Here is a 25,110-nt window from a genome sequence, read left to right as displayed (position 1 = left end):
TGATGGAACCCAAGTTGCCTGTGGCCGAGGAGGGTGGAGGGCACAGGCAAGAGGATGACAGGCCGAGGAGGGTGGAGGGTCCAGGCAAGACGACAACAGGCTGACAGCAGGCACGGGGGATTCAAGCCCGCGGAGAGGTCGGCCTTCAGCAGAGGAAGCAGCACCCAGTTTCTCCGACTGTTTCTCTGAAGGCTGGCTATATCGCCACCTGCTCTGCACTAGAAGTTTCTTGGCCTGCTCCTATTTGAATAGCTCTGTAGTCTTCCATGTTCGGTTTTGTGTGGAGTTTTTTCTGCACGTAACAGCCTTCCAAAGGCAAAAAACCCCCAAAAGTTTGCACTATTTGAAAACGTTAGGAAATAGATGCTTGAGAAAGTTCAAGATCACAAAGAGATCGAGACTGTTTAATAGCAATTTTTTTTTTTTTGGATGGAAATCCAGTCATCTCTGCCTGTACTCTTACAATACACCGTTACTTAAACATTCACACTCCACTGGGAACATGACTTCTTACAAAAGAGAGAGGGACTTTTAAAACCACATTTAATTTTTAATACAAAATCTGTTGCACTATTACAGAAGTGACCCCTTCATGCACAGATAACTTTAGCGTCTACCGTTATGGAAGAACAAAAACTATTGTTTCCCCAAACCCCCCTCCCCCAAACATCGGCAAACTTAGAGTCACTTTTATCTTTGTGCTGTCAAGGCAAACCTGTTTTGTCTTTCTGTATTTCCATTAGAACGGTTGGTCTGTGAGAAGGGAATATGGAGCGGTGGAAATGGCGAGGCCAATCTTTACCTGGGAGGACTTCACACTGTGCTTTACCGACATGTAGCCAAGATGCCTACTGAGCCCCATGGGCAAAGCTCTGAAGATTTCATCTAGAAACCTGCTGTCGATATGTAGAAGAGCTCACTATTTCAGTTTCACAGCAAAAAAAAGGGAAAATAAAAACCCAAAAGGTATTTAAGTAAATGCTTTCCAATCCCATGCACTGTACGACTTCAGCTGACTCCTTATACAGCACATGTCAACATTGGTTGCATGTTTATTGGTATCGACCACCTCTAAGCATATAGCATCTACACTTTCAGTGTATTTACAAATTCAACAAAATATCTACATATAAAAAGCTTTACTTAAAATTAAACTTGATGCAAGTTATGAGAAACCAATTTATTGGCAAATGAAACTGAGCATTCCTTCAACCATAGGTTGTTAGAGGATTTCATATTTGGAGGTAAGCCATTTATAGAGATCGTTGCTGAATACGGAAGATATGTATTTTTATTTTTGAAACTGCAGGTGTGATCCCTTTGACTGTTGGCCTTGTTAGCACTCGTCAGATTTCTGATTTTCGGAAATGTGTCCCTAGCTATTTGCATACACACTGTGTAACGCAGCAGAGAGTTTCAAAAGCTGCCACCTAGCAAAAAGGCCTGGAGAAAAGCATTCCTGTCAGCATGCTGTTGTATGCTTCCGGTTTGGGAACTACTGCTTTTTAGTTTTTTTTTTTCCAAAAATTCCCTACCAAATCAACAGCCTTCTGACCTGATTGGCTTGTTTTAATGGAAACCACAAAAGACCACAAATCCAGCATGCGCTCCAGGTGGCGCTAAGGCTTTTTCTTTTTATAGGGGCAATGCTCCTTACAATAAACTGTCTGATTAATTTTATTTTCATGCTTTCTTTCTTTCAGCATTGGCCATTTCTGTGATCTCTGCTTTTTAAGAGTTACTTTTGGACAATGACAGTAAGCTAGGATTCCGAGTCGACCGTGCCGACGGATACGGAAGGCAGCGTGTTATGGAATGCTTATTGTCTGAAGGCACTGCATGTGTCTTGCCCTGTGCTTTCTGGAATAATATCTGAAACTGAAGTGGAGTGATTGGTTTTCGATTCTTTCGGTCTGGCATACGTGCCCAAATGCATTGCAACACACACTGTTTATGCCTAAAAACAACTGAACATAGAGATGATGTAAGAAGTAGAACACTGTACTGCGGTAATACCCGGAGGATTAAGAAGGCTACGGAGTAACAGGGGCAGAGGCCGGTCACAGAGTCTCAGTAAGCATCAGCAAATGCGACGGTCATCGTGAACTCATATAGCAAGGATATCCTGTACATACTGTTGCTAACAGTCTCCCAAAAAGACTAATGACAGCTAGACATAGTCACCAATTTCACAACAATGTCCACAAAGACATTGGAGTTCTAGAGAATACTACGGTAACACTCTTGACAATGGAAACGGAATTTGCATTTCAGGGGTTCAGCTGAGGACAGTATAAACAAAGTTATCAAACCAGGTTTTTAATAAGGTACACAGGTATTCCTTTACGTGTGTAGCATTTTTCATGCATCACATTGAACTGTATCCTGAAGAGCAAATAAGGTGATCAGTTGATGATGCTGTAATTTTTTTTTATCAGTTCTGAACAAGAATACCTATTTTGGATGAAAAAGGATGTACTTTGCACTGCAGTTCACATTAACAAATCATTGGACCGAGTCACGTCCTTGTTTGAAACTGCTCTCATAATATTAACATACAGCAGAACCCATACTTTCTGTCTCTGTGTGCCTAGTATGAGAAGGCAGACAAACAAGTGCTGAAGATGAAAGTTCTAGAGAGATGGGATATCGGCCAAGAGCTTACAGATCAAACAAAGGAATTCATGGCATTGACAGGAGAAGGTGCCTCCGAGCTTTCGTTTCCTTCAGCTGGTTCTTTCTCTTTCTTACCACTGTATTGTCCAATAAAGGAGCCGTCTTCATTGAACTGGCCATTCACCCCCTCTCCATAGTCAACTAGGCTGTCATCACTATCTTCCTTCTTCACTGTCCTGTCTGAAGGTGTTCGACTGCCTTTTTTCAAAGGCTTGTGGTCTTCTGCATCACTGGAAGAGAGAGAAAACGTTTTGGTCGTGATCGGCATTTAGGGGAAATGTTTTTTGTTCTTAACGATCATGCATGCAGGTTACGATAAAGCATGTGGGGAGCCTTGCTAGCCAAATCTAATCGTCAGGTGGACTCCAAAGACTAGGATGTGGTTGGGATGAAAGTCAGGTGCAGGAATGGTTTGATCATGAAGTCTTCAGGAGGTGGATGGCTTCTCACTGCACATGTCAGTATCAATGACAGATTCTCACTTCCAATTTGGAAGCAATTCAAAAATAGTCACAGGCACTAAAAAAGGAAGAACTGCGGAAAGTGGGAAATCATCTCTACTTTGAATTCAAAAGAGGGGAAAAGCTTATGGCAAGTAGAGAAATTAGTATGTTAAACTGTGTGAGATCTTGGATTCCCTGGATATGAATGGAGAATGATTTTGGTTAAGTGTGAAATATGAGAGGTTTTCTTTTCTGAGCAAGAGGAAGCAAAAATCCTGCTTTTCAAATAATTTTGTTACGGAGTGCAGGCCAGACTTGTAAACTTTAACCTTACCTTTCAAGAGACCTAGAAATTCCATTAAAAGGATGCAGAAGAAACATATGAAAACAGCCTAAGAAGAAAAGCAAAATCCTTATACTGATAGTAAACAGTATGTTGGTTTTTTTTCTGTCAAAATTTTAGTTAATGGGTAAGGACTGATTAATTTGGAAAGAGACACAACTGAACTTCAAAGCACTGCATTTGTACTATGAGTGGCATGTCTATATATTCTAAAGAGCGTGAGTGATTCAAAAAATGTCAGAACAAATTTTATCTCTGTGCTCTCTTCTCCCAGTGTGGGATGTAGCCTCTCTGTGTGTCAGATGGGAATCTGGGGAGCGTAATTTTCAAAACATTATAGAACTCAGCTTTTCCCCCCTTATTTCTCCATGAAATCCTGAAGCACGCCATCAGGGCGTAGGAGAGTATGTGTTAGAACATCTGCCTACACTGTGGTTGTGTCACTAGGATGCACGGTTGACCGACTCTTTCAAAGGTAATATTTGGTTTAAAAAAATAAAGAAAAAAAGGCATTCTATTTCCTTTCAAAGGACAAAAATGCAAGGCAGAACAGGACTATAAGCAGTGTTAGTGAAAAGTGGAAAGGCTTAATGTCAAAAAAAAGCTTGTATCAGCTGCCATATTTCTCCTGGCAGTTTGTGCCGGGCTTCTCCTGCTCCCTCTGTCTCTGACAGTGATTTTTTTCGAGACAAGGTACAAACGTGTCAAGATTCACAAATAGCCTGGCTCTTTGGCCAATAATTCCTACTAGGGTTTTCAATTTTTCTCCAGGAAGAAAATCTCCAGACTGCAAAATAATACTTGCTTGACAGGACACGGGTATCTGCTTTTGGAAATTACCAGCTGCAACAAGACCCAAGTTCTCGGTCACAGGCCGAATACACAATATGATCAGCACTGCTAATCAACAACTGGGGAGGGATCACAGGACCCTGGAGCCACCTATGTTTGGGGCCCTTCAGGGGATGGGGCATCTAATCTCCAACCTGCTGGGAGGATAAAGAGCACATCTTTAATCATTAACCTCTAGGCTTTGCTTGAATACTTCCTGTGAAACATTGCTCATGACTTGGTGGGGCCCTTAATTCCACTGAAGTGTTCAATAATGAGCACATTTTCATCACCTGGATTCCACTTACTAATTTTATTTTATAGGACTAGCGTTCCAAGGAATACACTCCAGGAAAGTCTAGTCTGTGGCAATTCTTTGATCCCACCATCCATCCATCCATCCATCCATCCATCCATCCATCCATCCATTCAACCATTCATATACCTAATAAATGTTTATTGAGTGCCTACACTGATAACATTCTAGTCGTTGTGGATATAGCAACAAGCAAAACAGACCGAAACCCCAAATTCATTAAGCTTACTTCTAATAGGGGGAAAATACAGAAAACAACCAACCAACATATTAAAACAATAGTTACACAGTGTGTCAGAAGGTGATAAATGCCCAGGAAAACATGGAAAACATGGAACTTGGTAAAGAGGGTGGAAGGTGTCAGGGGAGGGTGTAGAGGTTGACGCTGATACAGGGTATCCAGGGAAGGCCTAATTTGAAAGGACATCTGAGCAAAGACCTAAAAGAGTTGACTTAGCCAAGTGGATAGCTGGAGGGAGAGCCATTCTGCTGGCGAAGCAAAGCAGTGCAAATGCCCCGTGGTGGTGGCAAGCCTGGTGGGTTCTAGAAATGAGGAGGAGCTTGTGTGGCTGGAACTGAAGGAGAGAGAGAAGAGTTAAAGTAGAAGGTGGCAGGGCTAGATCAGGGCCCCACAGGAGACACTGTAGGGCTTCTGTCTTTAGCCCTGTGTGAGGTAGAAAGCCAGTGGAAGGTTTTCAACAGATGCCTGACAGGAACAGACTTACATTTTGAAAGGATTATTGTCATCATGGTTGAGAACAGTCTAGCCTAGAGGGCAGGAGTTGGTAACCTACAGCAAAACTGGGCCATGCTCATTCCCTATGCAGTGTCTGTGGCTGCTACTGCACTACAACAGCAGGACAGCATAATTGCAGTGGAGATTGTATGGCCTGCAAAGTCTAAAATAGTTACTAGTAGAGTCTTTATAGACAAAGTTTGCTGACCCTTGTTCTGGGGGAGGGAAGGGAGTCAGTGGGTCTAGTGCAGAAACACAGGACTCAGATAACTCTGACCCCTGGACAAGTGTGAAATGTTGGGGTGACACGAAGTGGTTACATTATGAACATTTTGAAAGTAGCCCTAGAAGACTTTTCTGATGGATTGGCCACGGAATAATAGAGAAGACGACAACCCCAAGCTTTTGGTTTGAGCAACAGAAAGGATAGAATTACCCTTACTGTGGAGGGCAGCGTGTTTGAGGTAGAAGATCAGCAGTCCAGATTTGGACATGCTAAATTTGGTATGTCAGAGGAACCCCTCCTTTAACCCTTTTACGAATCTAGTATAACACTGATACCTAAAACCAACAGGGATCCTTTGAGAAAGTGTGATTACAGGAGAACCTCATTCATGAACCTAGATGCAAAAATCCCAAGGACATCACAAGCAAAGGGAATTTAGCAACTGACAAAAAGGATACCATACCATATCATGACCACTGAGTTTATTCCAGGGAATGCAAGTTTGTTTCAGCATTCAAACATTAGTTCATATTTTTCACTTTAGCAGAAGAAAAAATGTTATGATTATTTTAGTTGATTTAGAAAAAGATATATGGTAAAATTCAACAACCATTTATAACAAAATCTTTAATATTCTAGGGATATGAAACATCTTGACTGACCTGGTTAAGGGTATTCATAAGAAACTTCCCGTAAACATCATCTCTGATGGTGAATGTTGACAGATTTCTGTTTCACATCAGAAATCACAGTAGGGATGCCTACTATCATCACTTTAAACCAAAACTGCATTGAACATACTAAGCCATGTGCAAAAAGAAATAGAAAGCAGATGTCTTTATTCATAACTGATATGGTTACACATTTATAAAGTATCCAAAAGAATCAATAGGCAAACATTAGAATAAGAAGAGAGTTGGGTAATGTTGCTTAATACTATATTAACACAAAAGTCCATTTTATTCCTGTACTTGCAAATAATTGGAAAATGAAACTTAAAAAATGATTCCAATTATATCATATAAATTTGAAGTATATAAGAACAAAAAACCATAAAAATATTTTAAGTTCTCTATGAAGAAAATGAAAGTTCTATTTGGTTATTAAAGAAGAGCTAAATAAATGGAGAAACACACCATAACTGTGGATGGGCAGACTCAAATATCATAAGTATGTTAATCTTCTTCATATTGGTCTTTAGATTCAATTTATTTCCAATAAAAACCCAGCAGGTTTTGACATGGATCTTGGCAAACTGATTCTCAGCCACATAATCCTAGAAAGGACTAGGAATATCTAAAAGATTCTTGAAGAAGAATAACAAAATTGGTGAATTTGACTTATCAGATATCAAGACTTATTAAAAGCCACAGTATTAAGATAGTGTAGTTTTGGTGCAAAAGTAGACAAATCAAATGAAGGGCTCTGAAATATTTGGTAGATCTTATTCCTACATCAATTTTTTTATGCCATCACAGCTGGGATTATTCTTAAAGTCCTATTTTCCAACTCCTTGTTGGTACATATCATTGACTTTGTGTTAATTTTGTGTCAAGCAACATCACTAAATTTTTATGAATTCTAATATTTTCCTGATTCATTTAGATTTTTACACACACAATCCGCTCAGTTATGAATGATGACCAGCCAACAAGGGGCTTCCTAGAAGCATCTATTTCAGCTTTTTTTTTTTTTTAAGTAGTCTCCATGCCTAGCATGAAGCCCAGTGTGGGGCCTTAACTCACCACTCTGAGATCAAGACGTAAGCTGAGACCTAAGCAACCAAGAGTTGGATGCTTAACCTATTGAGGCACCCATGCACCCAACATCCATTCCAGCTTAATGGTCAGAGTGGATGAGAGAGAATCTATGGCAATGTAGGCTGTGCTTGAAAGAAGAGAGGGAAGGAAGAGGGGTGTTCTATCCACACCTAGAGTCATTCCAGGAAAATCTGTTCAAATGTAGCTCAAGATCTTTCTTTTTTTTTTTTTTTTTTTTTTTTTTTTTTTTTTTTTTTTTTTTTTTTTTTTTTTTTGCTCAAGATCTTTCTAAGACTGATTTTTTTTTTTTAAAAAAGGATGCAATGTGATGTCATACTCCAGTTAGTATCTGGTCAAATGGGGGAAAAAAATCATACAAGGCACTGGCACAGTGTCTGGCACATGATTTGTGCCCAACATATAGAAGCTCTTATCTATCTACCATCACACCTCTTCTCTCCACTCCAAGCCCCCACCTCAGAGAGATACTTTTTCTCAGAAATACCCCATGTAACATACATACTTAGACATTTCCTGAGGTGATGGCTGGTTCCGAGTCTGTGTTGAAGTCCTCTTTAATGCACTTGCCTTTTTTCAACTCAAAAATGAATTTTATCATGAAATAGTAAACCATCTTGACATTGTGCCAAGGGAAGTTGCTTTGTCAAGTTTAAGTGTGAAAGAGTAGTTTCCCAAATGAGAAGAATTTAGAAGATACAGAGGATGACTTAAAAGTCATATGCTTATTTTGCTACATAGTATTCAAAGCTTAAACATATCCAGCTGCATTTTATGAGAACTGTTAAGGACAAAGGTTAAACGAATTTCAAAATAAGTCATAAAATAGTACATGTAGCTCCAAAATACGTCTTTGTTACTCATACCCATGAGTGAAGATGGTTTTGCAGTGTAAAGAAATGTTCACATCACAGTCCCAAAACTCAGTGCCTGCACCGCGCCTTCTGGGAAGACTTCCGACATCACCCTTCTTCCAGAACACCCAGTTGGCTTTGGCTTCCTGCCCCTGCTCCCTTGGCATCTCAGTTATATCTCTTTCATAGCACTTTTCACACCATGCTGATTGTTCTTTTACTTCCCTGTGTCCCTCACTAGACTATAAACTCGTGAGAAAACATTCTATCGTTTATAATATGCTCACAGTCTGGCATACAGTAGGCACTCAATAAATACTGGTTGAATGAATGAATTCATTGTAAAATAACAATGGAAGAGATGGTGGGCCTTTTTAGAAATTTTTCAGAATTCTAACTTCAGAACATTTTCATTCTGAATGAATTTCATGATGTCACACAAGGCATTGGAGCATGTTTTCCGCCCCCCCCCCCCGCCCCTTCTCTTACCCTCAGAATAAATTTTAAGGAGTTCACCGTTTTTTTCAGTAGCACTTCATTCTGGGGGGACCCATTGAATGTCGACTGACTAAAATTCAGCAACAACAGATACATCTATGATCCTTTGGCCTAACACTATTGTGATCACCATCCTACCACTGCCAAACCATGCTGCAGTTTGTTTGACCTTCATGACCCCAACACTCTCTCTAAATGTCCATCATTATACTGTTCACACACACTGTTCACATAAAAATAGTTTATGTTTGTGAGCAGAATAAATCTAAGGTAGATAGCAAATATGACACATCTTCACATCCTTCAAGCCTTATGAGCATGCCTGCAACAGGACCATGCTCACTTGAATGACAAGATTCCCGTGCCGATAGCCTCCCTGTATACTATAAGTTCAAGTATCATGGTCACAGGCTTTAGGACCTCGGTTCATTCTGGTTTTTTAAGGAATGGATCTAAATAATAAAAAAAAAATACTTACACGGTTGGTTGCATTGTTTCTCTGATTTTTCTATATGCTAGTAAGGATGCAGATCCTACTGTCTGTATAATTAAAGAAACAAACAAACAAAGCTGCAGGCTTCCACCAGAGGGTAACTGCTTGGGGGTGGGGGTTGGAGTGAGGGCACAAGGTTACAGCTTATGGAAAAAAAAAATCAAATTTGGCCACTGAAGTTCCATCCCTCTTTGCACTATGAATATCCTCTGGCTCAGGGCCAACCACGTAGAAACTGTTTCATCCTCAAGCTGGAGAATGAGCAAAATCATAAACAGAATTAATTCACACTTAGCGACAGCCCTAATTTTGTCTATGGTATGTGGTCCGGATATTGATTTATTTTCAGAATGAAAAAGAGTAAGCATCAATAAATAATACAGAGCTCAAAACTTCCAAAAGGTGCAAAGCAGAGAAGGGACCCTGGTGATTTAGGAAGGAGAATGACATTTAGATGTAATATCTGAAAAAAAAAAAATCTGTTGGAGCCAACAGTAGGAACTGTTCTCATTCATTGGAACATGTAAGAAACTAAAAGTCTTTTTTTTTTTTCTTTTTAAGTACAAAACAATCCACAGATTGGTAGATCCACTACCTCAGAAAAAAATCTGAGGTAGTGTCAGTGAGTCACAGGACAAAGCCATATTTGTAGCAAAGGGTGGTTGGATATTTGGGAAAATGATTTCATTTGTGGGATTGATTGTCTTTATGGACTTTTAGTTTTGGTAAAAAAAAATTACTGGGTTGTGTTTTAAGTTTTAGACACCCATCAGAACCTTCCCTCGGCACCTCCCACATAAATGTGATTGCATGTGTGACAAATACTTTTGTCTTCACACATGAACTAATGGATCTGTACTCGTTAGGCCCAAAGAAAAGTCTTTCTCTTCTGAGAAACTCAAGGCATGAGTTAAAGACAGCCATGTGAAAATGCTTCACAAACATGTCACATATGAACGAACACCAGGACAAACAAATATGGCCAAATAAAGGTCAACACAGTGATAATGAGGCCAGTCACCAAATACTTGCCATGTACTGCTCTGGAACCCAAAATCATATTAAAGGTTGTTAGTAGACATCTCATGGAGGAGGTTAGAAATCATACAAACAAGAAACCTTCAGTGATCATCTGATATTTGAACAATGGTATCGTTTTACAAATGAAAAATATTGAGACCCAGACAAATTGCCATATCTAAAAGGAATCAAGGGTACGTATGGCTGGGTTGACAGTAAAATGAAGAGTTTCTTGATTCTGAGCTAGTTCCCATTCAACCTTGATTTCAATCCCACTTCAATGGAGTGGGGCAGCATGGTTGCCCCGAGAAAGTCACATTACATCAGACCCTGGATTCACAGCACTGTAGAAGCAAGCTGACAGTTGAGACCCACGAGGCGAGCAGTACATTGCCAGATTCACTTCAGCATGATAATGTACAACAGGAACCCATGGCCACGTGTGGAACGCAGGAGGTGCCATGCTTTATATCCAACACATGCAAATACAGAGGTGTTTCAGGCTACGTAGAAGATGTAGCTTCATCACAATAAAGAAGGGAGTAGTGTGCCTATCTCCTGTAGCATTCTAGCCACAAGAACTCTAAGAAGAGGTTACTTACAAAGTATCACCTCACCTGCTTTACAAGAAAAATATGTAGAAGACTGCAACTCACCCAAGTGTCAGATGTGGCTTCCCTAGGCTACAGCCATCTGCAGGCTGACCTACCATGTAACTGTGGAGAGCATGGGGGTGGCCCAGGAAGCTTCCACAGACTTTGAGTCTCAGAGTCAACATGTGACGTCAAGACAACCCTCACTAGACTTCTTTCTGTATCATGAGGTACAGAAATTCTGAGAAGTTTTACAAATCCTTGATCATCTGATCATCTTTGTTGCAGAGAAGATCAGAGTATGTGAAGGCAGAGGTGCTGGGGCATGAAGCACTCACAGGAAGATACAAACACTTGTATCTGCAGAGAAACTGGTAGTGGAACCAAATGTATCCAAAATACATGGTTTTTGCTCAATCGGCTATCATATTTCTTATCCTTGGTCTTCTTTAGCTCATGATATTGACATGGAAATACCAAAATGAGCTCTAGAGATGGGTAAAAATCAGCATAAATATCTATAAATGTCATCTGGTAATCCTAATAGGGAACTATTTTATTTCACCTAAAAGTCTTTCTTCTGCCAAAAAAGGCTCAATCTGGGCTCAGGACATATTTAAAAGACCATATTTTTATAATCAAGAGGCTTATAGAAAGAAAAAAACAAGGTATAAAGGCATTTTATAGATAGAAATAATCCTCTGGAACACCCAAATCCCAACTTTTTAAAGGAATAAATATAGAGCTTGTTTCTGATTTCAAACATATCCAAAATAATCACCTATCTCTATTTAAAAAGATATATAAATCCTAGGCAAGAATATCTTTATTTAAAAAGTCTGTCTCACTCTATCTCCCCCTCTCTCTTTTCATTACTTAGCATGTAGGTTATGTTAAACTTTATCCTTAATGAGGGAGTCAATCCAAACTTCTGTGAGTTGATACACTGCCTGGAAGGCTATGATATTCTTAATAATTTATAGCTTCTAAAAGAATCTCGTCATCCTTTCATGACTAATGGACAGGCTATAGGTATTTACTTTGGAAAAACAAGCATCAAATACAGGATTAAAAAGAATAATATCAGTTTTATAAACACACTTCTTAGGAAATAACAGGTGTAGTTTCCTTTATAATACAGGTTTTGCAGGGTCACTATTGTCGTTCTAAGTTTATTATAACATATTAGCTTTTCCTAGGTTGAGCGATACAGCAATGCCCCTGGAAAACTATGGTAGAGTGGAAGACACTTTGTCTCCAAGCCTATGACTGGAATGGAAATTAATTTTATAATGAAAAATGAGAATATTTTCATTGTGGGGGATGTGTAACCATTTAGACATGGAAGTGTCCCTAAACTAATATTTGAGGAAAATATGAAATGCCACAGAGTTTGTTCCCAGCCTCGTCCTGCGGGCGGGAGTCTGTATGAGTGCAATGTGTGTGTGTAGGGTGAGGAAGGTGAGGAGAGGATGAGAAGCAGAGGCTCACCTGTATTCTCCAAAAGTGCCATCGTCTTCTTTCATAGGCTGGATTTCAGGATCAGCATGAGCATCTTCCTTTTCTTTGACTAAAAAATTTCAAGGTGATAATATTACCTAATGATTCTATGTTTCCTTATTCAAAGTTGTAAAGAGCGCACTCTGAGATGTACAGCAGTGGAAAATGATTCTATACAACAACAGATGGATTACGTGCCCATTTATATGCTTCGCTGTTTTAGTCTCTTTGAGACAACCTAAGACAATGAACATTTGTTAACATATAAAGTTGACTTCCTATGGGCATTTGACTGGTGAAAGAGTAAGTTGATTTTTAAAAAATATTTTATGTATTTATTCATGAGAGATACCCAGGGAGAGGCAGAAACCTAGGCAGAGGGAGAAGCAGGCTCCCTGCAGGGAGCCCAATGCAGGACTCAATCCCAGGACCCCGGGGTCACGACCTGAGCCAAAGGAGATGCTCAACCACTGAGCCACCAAGATGCTCCTGAAGGAGCAAGTTTTAAATTTCTAAGATCGCGCTCCTCTTTGACCCGTCTATTTATTTAACTCTATTCAAGGTTACAAATGGTTTTAGCAAATCTCTTCTTTCTCGGATTGTTTTTCTTGTCACTGAAGGGGAAATGAAGGGGAAAAAAAATAGAAATTCACCAGGTCCACTAACCCGAACAAAACATTAACCATAGAGGAAAAGCGATGTTATACATCATTATATCAAGATTCAGTTCACACAATAGCTCCTCCAGAAGATGTCCTGAACCGTCCTCCTCTGCCTGTTGGTTTTAGATGCCACTGTAGCACCCATGACTTATGTAGAGCTTAAGGAAGCACAGTCACTAATGTCTTCAGAGAACAGATTAATTTACTCCCCGAAATACCTTCCTATCCTTCACAATGTTTAGGCTCCCATTATGTAAAAAAAAAAAAAAAAAAAAAGGATCAAAAATCTTTTAGACAGAAAGTCCAAATTTATGGCTCTGGGAAAATACACTTATTGCAATCTATATGATTATTCTCATTCTTTCTTCTTTTATTTTTTTTTTAGTATTTTATTTATTTATTTGAGAGAGAGCGAGAGCACTAGAGACAGAGCAAGCATGAGTGGGGGGCAGAGGGAGAGGGAGAAGCAGGTTCCTCATTTGGGGCTTGATCCCAGGATCCCAGATCATGACCTGAGCTGAAGGCAGATGCTTAATTGACTGAGCCACCCAGGTGCCCCTCATTATTTCTGTATAGTTGAGGATAATTATGCAGCATTATAGGGCAATTTTAATCTTTCTTTCTTACCTGGGTATTTACCACCCTTGTTTCTTCTGATGAAGCAAACAATCAGCAAAATTAGGATAAGGAGAGCGACAGCACACATGAGACCAATGAACCAGCCCTGAGTCGCAATATCCACCTGCCGGCTTGCCATTGCTGGAAAACAAATCAGTGGTGTCAAGGGGGCACAGGTTAAGGGGGAGATGAGTACTTTTGTAGTCTCTTATAGTAAAAAACTACCATAGTATATGAGTTTTTAAACGTTTTACATGTGGCCCCAAATTGCAATCTGTCAGCTATCAATCAGGAGTTATATAAAAATTTTGAAAAATCATTAATTAAAAAAATTCAAATAACGAAATCTGAATGCTAATGCCTATCAAATGCTAACAAATCCTGCTAAGCACTGTTCACAGTTATTTTAACTATATATTCTCAGTAGAAACATAGTCCCCAGTTTTTAAAAATACTGTCCACAGATAAACTGTACATTAAGTACTATGATAAGAAGGTAAGACCAAATTTTAAACAGAACAGAATGTATACATCTAACGGAGTATTTTTCCTTCAAAGCAACCACTTTTGGAGGCTAACATGTTATTGCAATGATGTTGCCATTTTTCAAAAAGTTTTGGAAATCTTCTTTTAAAAAAGACTTTCCAGACAAGAAACCTGTCCACAGAAGATAGCCAGCCTTGTTAGTTTATATAACATCTCAATTTGCACCTAAAACATTACTTATATATGTTGTTCATCTCATTTATAAGAGTTAGTTCTAAAAATTTTTTGGAAATTTCTGAAAAATCCAATTTACCCTCAAAGGATCAATATTCAATATTCAATATTGCTTTGGATCCATTTAAGAAACTTCAAAAGCTATCTTGATCAGTGGAATCATTATTGGAATAAATGGCCAGCTTAAAGAGAAAATACTCATTCATATGTATACATATTCTTTGTCTTTATCTATTCTGTTTGAGTCAATAAACGTGAAGCCCCTATTCAACTAGTCACAGTATGCAAATCTCCTAAGAAAAACACAGAATAATTAGCATTTCTGGTATTATTCAAAAGTGTCAATCAAACGGGACAAAGTGCAGCATCAATGGCTATTCAGACATGCCCATGAGGATTTGTTTAAATAGATTAGTATGAAACTTTTTTTTAAAAAAAGCCTTTATTTTTTTTCTTTCGACCGTAATCAAAGTAAAAAGTTTTCTTACTTTAATTCATAAGCATGCCTAGATCATGCTTTTAATTTGATTTTCTTCTGAATGCATTTAACATGGTTGGGTTGGGTATATGTGATCTCTGGATGCAGAACCAAACATGGCTACATAGATCCCAGGTTCTGCTCTACGCTGCCAAAAGAGCATCTCGTTGCCTTATTTTCTCCACACAAAGCAGAGGGAGAAAAATGAAATGCTTAAGATCAAGTAGGAAGAAGGATAGGAAGAACATGTGTATGTGTGCTTAAGAAATAAAATGAGAAGTAGAAATACATCATCTGGAATATAAACCACATGCCAGTAGCCTTTCTCAATTGTCACTGGTGCCTCATTGGTTCAAGGGGTTTCGAGTTGTATCAGAATCTAGATACAACCGAGGCAGGAGTGTAGAGAGTGCTCTCCTGCATACATATACCATAACCATGATGACGATGGTGATGAAGACAGGGGTAATGAGAGCTAACATCCTGAAACTCCTACTATGTGCCAGCTACGGTGCTGAGGGCAACTTCTGATTTAATCTTCACAACAATGCTTTGGGGTGGGCAGGAGGAACGAACCTGTGTCTGGGGAACTGAAAGAACTTGCCCAACAGCTGGAGTTTGATGGAGTCTGTCCAACTCCAGAGATACTAGCCATAATGCTCTACTGTGCTAATGTATTCCAGAAAACATGTCCAGACATCAAATCTGCGGAAGTCTTTATGAAAAATAAAAAGCTATAAGTACTTCTACATTCCGAGACGGGCAACAAGATTTTAAAAGTCCAGCATTCCATACTCCTTGGCAATACATTTTTTTTTTCAAATTTGCACATGATCTTTGATTGTGTGCTTTTTCACCAAAACTGAGCCCCAAACCAACTGGTGTAAGTCTATTGAGCATTTGATTGAAGTTAAGCAGTCCTTACTTTTAGTATGCTTAATCATTGATAGCCTTGTTGTAAAAGTTTCTGCATTTACATTTTCCACCCAACTAAAAGCAACCAATAAAGGCAAAACGCACTAAGATACTCAAGTGCTAGCACACACACTGACTTATAAAGATGGTGATTGCCAAAGCTGAACTGCCTGCTGGCAGCTTGCTATGTGCAACTATGCAAGAAGTGGAAATGTTTCTTTGACAGTCGATAAAGGAGCGTCCAAACTGATTTTGAATTTCTACCTCCAGTCTAAAGAAAAAGAGCATAAAATATTTCCCCAACCCACTAAAGATGAGGCAACTTAGTATGTTAAGAGGTGCTTGTTTGTGCACACACTAGTGCACTAGAAATTGGTATAAAACAAAAATTATGGAAGTGAAAAATAACTTCTATCAACTTCTCATCCATAGAAGAAGGGATCTAAAGCCCAGAATGACTATGAGAGGCTTCAACTCTCTAGGATGCTCTAAAATCATCTTAACCGCAGATGCACACACAAAACCCAAGTCATGGCCACCATTGTTCATCACACACACACACACACACACACACACATACACCTGTGGGGCTTTTCTTCTCAAACGGAGGTATCAGTGGGCAGGTACTCGTAGGATTGAGTAGGAGAGTTAAAGAGGATTTTCACTTTATTTAAACCTTTACAATAAAATTCTGATCCTGTATTTCTTGAGTAATCCATAAAGCAATAAATTAAACAAATAGACAATATAAAGAATATGAAAAAAGAAGAAAAAAGCCAGAAGAATGTAATATGCTTTGTTTCCTAGAAGTCAGTTTTAACAAGTGTTCTGCTGGCACACTGCTTGCTGTCTGACCTGTGCTCTGTGGCAGCAGGTCTCTGAGGAAATGCTTTTGGATGCTTAGAGTAACGAAATCACGTGGAGGATACAGGGTGAATACATGGCTATATATGAAGAATCCGTTAAGCATAAAAATGTCCTGTTGAACTAAAATAGTTAGAAATGTATAGAAAGAGCAAAACATTTCCTTGGCCAAAGTTTGGAGGCAGTTCAAACCATCTGGTTCAGACCAAATTCATGGTATTTGCTCCCGGAGGTAATATGTTATCCAAGGTCACTAGGGTTAAAGCAAGACTTAACTCTTTTTCAGAGTTACAGCTGCATGTAAAAGGTGACCATAACTGGCTGTGGCCTTGTCCTATCTCTCCGTTGCTGGCACATAAGAATGGCCCACCCATTACAACTGCTCACCTTGAAATAGCTTCCACTTGTAGCTGGAATTATAGGTATAGCAACACTGGAGAAAAATTTTTTTTCTAAAGGGTTTGCCTTCTGTCCTATAAAAGGACCAAAAAAATGCCACAGTTGATGTCATTGATAGAATCCAATTCGAGCTAGAGCTGCAAGCCAGGTAGACTGGAGCTTTCAGGGGTCCAGCATAGCTGAACAGACTCACCAAGTGCCAAACCAAGTGGTCATTCCAACCTGTTTCCCTTGGGGCATGGGCTTTGGGACCCCAGAGCTGGGGGGCGTCGTGAGAGCCTCTCCTCCAGCGTTGGAAGGCTGGGCCTCAAACTCTGGCTCTCTCACCTTCCAGCCAGGTGACATGCCACTGACCTGACATGTAAGTGAGAACTAACACCGCCCATGCCATAGGATAGCTGGACGGAATGAATGAATGAAACCATGAAGACCAGTCGCCCAGTAGAGATTCGAGCTGAGTAAATGCTGGCACCGTGACTATTGTTAGCATTCCAGCTATCAATGGATGAAATGTCTCCCTGAGCTTTCAGTATTTTGAAATGAAAAGCCACCGCTAACAAAACACACCCTGTAATAACAACTGTGAGTTGATACCCCTCTTTGAAGTCTAATGCAATGCTTTCCTAGGGCTCTGCACACAGGCGGTCGTGAAAGCGCAAGGAACAAAATTACAGAAAAGTGATTTTCCCTTTAAACATTATGATTTTCGCTCATGAATAGTTTAAAATGTGGTTTAATAAGTAACTGAGTATTACCTTTGATTTCTTAAATCCCTCCTGATTGTAGATCTTATAAATGATACATGACTTTAAATGACTTTGAAAATCATCAAGCTTGTGTAATGAAAGACACACACAAAATGCATTTTGCCCACAGGTTCTACAGCAAAGGCAGCATCTGCTCAAGAATTCATGAGGCGCCAGAACAGAAGTAACACGGACGGATGAATCACAAAGTGAGACTGTGCCACACAGACCGTCTTTAAGTAAGCAGGGAATTATTCTCCATCTTGTGAGTTAGTGTGAATGTTCTTGCATCTTCCATGAGCAATTTCTTTATTTTAGAAACTTCAATCACTTCTCGTCTATCACGATACCGTTCAAATAACGAAAATGATGCACGCGGTCCAATCTGGTGTGGTCCCAATGAGATACACGACTAGAACAATTTCTCATTCAAGTATGATAATCTTGACATCAGTTGTCTAACCAGACTGCAGGGTTCTGCTGGATTACAGTCCTTCTGCCACAAAACATTGTGACTTTGTCAATGTGTTATTTTAGCTTCAAAAGCATTTCAAAAATTCCATCCTAACTCCAAGAGAAAGCTGACACGTGTAAAGGATGGGAGACATTGGATTACCTAAATAATGTAAGTTAGGAATCATTTTTATCTCTGCTTTTGTAATGGTTTTTGTCTGCGCCGTGATTAGAAGATGTAATTCTGTAATTCATTTGCTATGAAGAGCCAATGACAATTAAAAACCCAAAGTCCCAACCCAACTGGGCCCCACAGAAAGACACTCATGACTCTCCCCATAACACAACTCCACTAAGTCCTTGTCTCCAGCTGGAACGCTCAGTGGTTTCACCTCTGAGTATGAGCCAGAACTTGTGTGCACCTCACCTGGCCTGTCTCTAAACACATCCTCTGAACTCACAAAACCAGAATCCCTTCAGCACCAACTCAAACTTTATATGTTCCTGGCATCACACACCTTAACTTAAAGAAGCTCCAAGAACCATTTACAATTTCTTTCCTCCATTCTTCTTTGTCTACGGGAATTTTGTGAAAACAACAATCTTGAATATTTTAAGGAACTGGAAGTGAATTAATGGTTCAGGAAAATTCTCTACAAGCCAAAAACAAAATCTAGGCTGCGTAGGTTTTAGGTGATTATAAATCTAGTCATACCAGATAAATCAACTGAAATGAAAAACTACAAGAAAATGTTCTCAAAGAAAAATGGACTGGATATCCAGGTCGCATATTAATTGCATACATTCCCATTGTATTAAATCTTCTTTTTAATGCAAAGGAAACTTCTTTATCTGCATCTTGCCTTATGAAATTATTGAGTTTCTCTAGCGATGTTTATGAAAAGAATTGTATATTAAATAGTTTAAGTGAACTATGGAAAGAATTGTTTATTGAGGCTCACAGGATGAATCTTTGGTCAACTTAAATGCTTTCAAATTTGTCCAAGTTATATATTAAACTTTTCCTGAGTAATCATTTTCCTAAAGGAATAGTTATTTCTAAAAATAAAATTAATATTTATTTATTTCTAAAAATATTTATTTATAAAGACCTGACCAGAAAGTTGGACAACATCCAAGCTGTTATCACTAACATTCTTTGGCCACCCAGTTTATCATGTGCAGAGCACGCTGTCCTGAGGGGTGGGCATGGGTTTTCATCAATGGCTAAAAATTAAAATTGCCCTGCCTCCTTGTGGATGTGCATGGGGCATACATTGGTGCCTAATTTGGGAATGCATTGAGCATTGAAACCTAATGGATGCTCCCTTCAAGGTGTTAGTTTGCTGCAATTTCTGATAAAATTCCATTGGGTAGTATGAGCAATATGACTAGTCAGTCTGATTTTTGCTACTTCAAGGTCCAATGTGAATGAACTTTTCTTCTTTCGTACTTGTACTTACAAATATAAGTTTCACTATCTTACTCTTGTTTACATGTTGTGGGCATAGACTAGGTATGAAGAGAACATATGCAATGGAACATATTATGTCGTTTTTATTTTAATAACATGAACGAAAGAGACTCCTGGCTATGTGTAAAATATATAGTTTGATGGTTCAGTTCACTAGAAGTTTTTTAGATAAATACGATTCAGTTAATTGGATCGAGTTATTTTTCAGAATGATCCATAGGTAATTCTTAAAATGGTTTTTGTCCTCTTAAAAGGCATCCCCTAAATTAAAAATAACCAGGTAATAAAATTGCTTCTTACTGCCAGCAACATAGTATTCAACATAAAAGTTCACCGGCTCTGGCCCCTCAGACTCTCAACTGATACTGGCACTGGTTTCAGCAGCTGTGGCAGTAAGTGTGCTGATCCTGGGATTTACTGCTTAAGATAAATATACAATAGAAGAATAAAACAAACAAGGAATCGATCTGCAGCATCAGAGACACAAATAAAAAAATAAGATGAAATCCCCTGAAATTGTGCGAATAGAATTAGATTTATCGCTGAAATTTAGGGCTTACTCAACAGCAATAGGGCATAAATTAGTAATCAGGACTAATGATGTACAATATCTAAATTGATGAGTTCTGTTACATGGGTCCTGAATGATGTGAACTGTTGTCCATTAGATACAGTCTTAGTTAAAATCAGCCCTCATCTACTGACACATGTGGGGGCAGGGGGGTTAGCTGAGCAATGCTGGGGGTAAAGGAAGAAGAATCTTACTGCAAGGTCAACCCCAATATTAGGTGGCTGCTTCTCAGTTCTACTTATCATCTCACTGTGTTTTTTTTTTTAAGATTTTATTTATTTACGAGAGAGAGAGAGAGAGAGAGAGAGAGAGAGAGAGAGGGAGGGAGGGAGAGAGCGCGAATGAAAAGGGGAGGGGTGGAGGGAGAAGCAGACTTCCCGCTGAATGGGGAGCCCGATGCAGGATCTATCCTGGGACTCCAGGATCATGAGCCAAAGGCAGACACTTAACCCTCTGAGCCACCCAGAAGCCCCTTAGTGCAAGTCTTAAAGACTTTGTGTTGTGCTGAGGAAGTATGCTTCTTAGACCTGGGGTTTCTGACCTGTTTTGAGTCACAATCTTCTCTAAGAATCTGCCGGTGGGGAGTTCTGAGACCTCAGGTAAGAAATACCAGCTTTAGAGACTGTTGGATGGTTAGAGCACACTGGAAGAGAAGCTGCCAAGAGAACTGTCAAATATGGGCCACTTGGGTGTCTCAGTCAGTCAGGCATCTGCCTTTGGCTCAGATTGTGGTCTCGGGGTCCTGGGATTGGGCCCTGCACTCGGATCCCTGGTCAGCAGAGAGCCTGCTTCTCCCTGTCTTTTGCCCTTCCCCCCTGCTTGTGCTTGCTCTCTCTCAAATAAATAAAATAAAAATCTTTAAAAAAAAGAGTTGTCAAATATACTTTATCAGAAATTTGAAAAGAAGGAATCAAAGTAATAAGTGTTTTACTTGACATACCCTAGAAAGTAAGACAATCTTACCCAAGTGTTCATTACATGTCACGTTCTGGAAAATTGTGGTACAATCTAAATGGCTTCTTAAAACACCTAATTATGGACATGATGTGACACTATATGCCTACTACTGAGTAAAGGTGACATCTGCAGCCATTAAAAGATATGATTTGGCTATATGAGGCTGACCATTCTCTGGGCCTTCTCACAGCGGCCTAAACTAAAAATGACGTATTTACAGATATCCTAATTTGAGTAGTTACAAAAATAAGATCAATGTATTATCCCAGAGAAAATGCCCTAGGATAGTAAATCAGAAACTGTCAAAGGGTTGACTTAGTCTCTAAAATCAAATTCCAAGTTATAGAATTTGGAAGCTAAAGGTCTCTACTGAAATTAACTTAATGGAATAGCATTTCTTAGGATCAGAAAGAGAGGTAGAGACAGTCCCTGACTTAATGATGGCTTGGCTTCACATTTTTTGACTTGACAATGGTGCAGAAGTAGTACATGTTCAGCAGAAACTGTACTCTGAATTCTGATCTTTTCTGGGGCAAGTGGTTTGTGGAATGATACACTCATGAGGCCGGGCACGGCAGCCAACCACAGCTCCCCCTCAGCCATGCAATCATGAGAGTGAACAACCAATGCACTTACCACCATTCTGTACCCACACGACCATCTGCTCACACTTTCTGTACAGTAGTCAATAAATTACATGAGATAATCAACACTTTACTATCAAATATGCTTTTTGTTAGATGATTTTGCCCAACGGTAGGCTAATGTAAGCGTTCTGAGCCCATGTCAGATAGGCTAGGCCAAGTTATTTTTGGTAAGTTGGATGTACTGAATGCATTTATGACTTACAATATTTTTGATTTATGATGGGTTTATGGGGATGTAATCCCACCATAAATTGAGTAAGTTATCCATGTTAAAGAGATTAAATAATGCACTTGACCTCTGAGATATAATCCTTAGCACAGTCCCCCTCTGTGCTAAGGCTGGGAAATAGCAGAGAGCAAAACTGATTATGGAATTATGTGGGGTCCTTCTACAGACCTAATTAATTTCATTGTCTAAGATTTTCCTCTTAAAGGAGTACATAATGATAGGACTATGATCAATCAACAGAGACAGTAAATATGAACATGTATGTAAAACATCAGTGGTAAAGGTCTCAGGCAAAACATTAATTTTCTTTATGAAATTTTGGAATCACTGAGGAATTTAGACTTGGTGTATTTATGAGAGATGTCAAGACACAGTGAAATACTTCCAACAGAAGGGCATTTAGCCAAAAAAACCCAAAAACCCAAAAACCCAAAAAACCAAAAACCAACCAACCAAAAAAAAAAAAATTTAGCTTATTCTTATCCAGAGAAGATATCATACTTTTATCACAGAGGATTCCAATGTTCCTTGCTTTTACCCTCCACTCACCCACTTTCTTGACGTGCCAGCCAAAGGACTGTGAGTGTCATTTCTCACTGGGGCTTTCTGCAAAGCCTGCCTCTAGTCTCTCTCCCTACCCTAAGTCTTTCTTTGTAGATCCCACCAGCGTAGCTACCTACATGTTAGCTTCCTGAACTGCATATGTGATCCTGTCACTCCCTGTTTAAAATGTCGATGGCTCATTTCTGTCCACCGGTAAACACTCTTTCCTTCGCGAGACATTTGTGGTCATTAAGGATCATTCACATCTGACCTCATCTACCTTTTCAGTCCCGTCTCTGGGCACAACTGAAATATTCTGTGGATTTTCAAAGCTCAGGCCTTTGCTTATGCCTCCTACCAAGAATTTATGCACCCCACGCCCCTGATTTATGTGTCCAAATTCTATTTGTCTTTCAAGGCCTGATTCAATATTACTATTATCATGAAAGTCTTCTTGATCCTTTGGGCAAAACAAATCGTTCACTCCTCTATGCTCAGATAAAATATTGTTCAAATTACTAGTTTAGCATCCATTTTTACTCCTTTTTTCTTTTCTTTTTTTTTTTTTTTTAAGATTTATCCATTTATTTGAGAGAGAGCAAGACAGTGTGAGTGAGGGGACAATCTCCAAGTGACTCCCTGCCAAGAGCAGAGCCTGAAATGGGGCCTGACTTGGAGCTTGATCCCATGACCCATGAGATCACAAGCTGAGCTGAAGCCAAAACTCAGTCACTCAATCAGCTGAGCCACCCGTGAGCCCCTATTTTTTCTCTCTTTTTAATGTGTCAGTCTCACCTGCCAGATTTTTAGCATATCAAAGGCAAGGTCTGTCTTACTATCCTGATACACGGTGCCTTAAAAAAGGCTAGTACAGGGACACCTGGGTGGCTCAGCGGTTGGGCATCTGCCTTTGGCTCAGGCATGATCCCGGAGTCCCAGGATCGAGTCCCACATTGGGCTTTTTTTTTTTTTTTTTAAAGATTTTATTGGGCAGCCCAGGTGGCTCAGCAGTTTAGCGCCGCCTTCAGCCCAGGGTGTGATCCTGGAGCCCCGGGATCGAGTCCCACATCAGGCTCCCTGCATGGTGCCTGCTTCTCCCTCTGCCTCTGTCTCTGCCTCTTTCTGTGTTTCTCATGAATAAATAATTAAAAATCTTTTTTTAAAAGATTTTTATTTATTCATGAGAGACCGAGAGAGAGAGAGAGAGAGAAGGAGAGAGGCAGAGACACAGGCAGAGGGAGAAGCAGGCTCTTTGTGGGGAAGCCCAATGCAGGACTCGATCCGAGGACTCTGGGATCAAGATCTGAGCCTAAGCCAGTTTTCAACCACTGAGCCACCCAGGTGCCCCAGGCCAAACTTTAAACTTGATTTTTGTTTACATATATATTCTTTAGCTTTTCTTTGTTTCTTGTCCTCCCTGGTAATGGTGGGACCAATTCTGGTGAGAGTCTGACCACAGAGAACATTTGTCATCGGCTCCTTGGTGCCTGACTCTGCTCTGTCCTAACTGGCTGACCAGAGTCCACTGCTAGTTATGTCAAGAATCACATTCAGCTCCCTGACCTGCTAGTCTCTCCCTATTCCTGTACCCCAACTCATCACCTCACAACTGTGTTCTGATGACAGGTCCCAAAGATAAGAAAATGAAAGGCTACAGGTAAAGCAGTGTCCATCCATCAGCAACACTGGCCCAGAACTCAGATTTGTTAGCTACATGTTTTCAGATCATTTCTACAGACGCCTTCACAGGTTTATTTCCTAGAATTCCAGACCCTGAAACTATTGAAAGGGACACAGAAATTGAACAGATGCAGCTAAACAACTACGACTAGTACACAGACAGTGAAGGCTTACGCAAATGAGGACATGGATCCACATAAGTGACTCCTAAAGATCTTAGGAGGGTGTCCACGTTCAAACTGAGGAGTGGTAAGGGAAGGGGCGGGTATGGCGCAGGACAGCTGACCGGATTGTCCTGGATTCTACTTAGTGGTTTATTTATTTTAAAGATTTTATTTATTTGAGAGAGAAATAGCAAGAGAGAGCACAGTGGGGGGGGGTGGGGCGTGGGGAGAGGGAAAAGCAGGTTCCCTGCTGAGCAGGGAATCCGATGCGGGTCTTGATCCCAGGACCCTAAGATCACAACTTGAGCTGAAGGCAGACGCTTAACTGACTGAGCCAGCCAGGTGCCCCTACTTTGAGGTTTAAATGCTCCTTTTGCAATTACATATTTGTAAGATTGGGTTTCATTAACATCTCTTAATATCTGTAAGAAAAAATTTAAAAATGTAAGCTCGGATGCGTCTCTTTTCTCCTCTGATCAGAGGTGACATGAAGCCTCTAGAGGCCGATACATCCAGAGCAGGGGACATCACACACAGGTTTTCTCTCAGCATCTCTTATCCTTTTATCTTTTTTGAAAGTAAAAGCTAAACCACAAACATAATAAAATTTAGAGGATCATAGAGAACTTCCCTTTTTCTCCTCTCTCAGAGAGCATCTAAACTGAATGGAGAAGAAAAATAAA

General features: G+C 39.8%; 1 protein-coding gene across 20 annotated transcripts in view; it reads right to left on the bottom strand.

The window, feature by feature from the left end:
• Positions 1 to 376: 376 nt before the first annotated feature.
• NRCAM (neuronal cell adhesion molecule) overlaps positions 377 to 25,110 on the bottom strand; it is a 275,589-nt gene continuing 250,855 nt past the window's right edge. For all 20 annotated transcript variants that reach the window (XM_025449225.3, XM_049096334.1, XM_025449227.3 and 17 more), the window contains 3 exons: positions 13,597 to 13,728; positions 12,299 to 12,377; positions 377 to 2,906 (listed from right to left, as the gene is read on the bottom strand). In XM_025449225.3, coding sequence (XP_025305010.1) covers positions 2,669 to 2,906; positions 12,299 to 12,377; positions 13,597 to 13,728 — 449 coding nt within the window. In that variant the 3' untranslated portion in view covers positions 377 to 2,668. The remainder of the gene's footprint in view (positions 2,907 to 12,298; positions 12,378 to 13,596; positions 13,729 to 25,110) is intronic.

This window comes from Canis lupus, chromosome 18, assembly GCF_003254725.2.
Source record: "Canis lupus dingo isolate Sandy chromosome 18, ASM325472v2, whole genome shotgun sequence".
Lineage (NCBI taxonomy): Eukaryota > Metazoa > Chordata > Mammalia > Carnivora > Canidae > Canis > Canis lupus.
The sequence above is the reverse complement of the archived record's forward strand: the minus strand, read 5'-3'. Positions and strand labels throughout refer to the sequence as shown.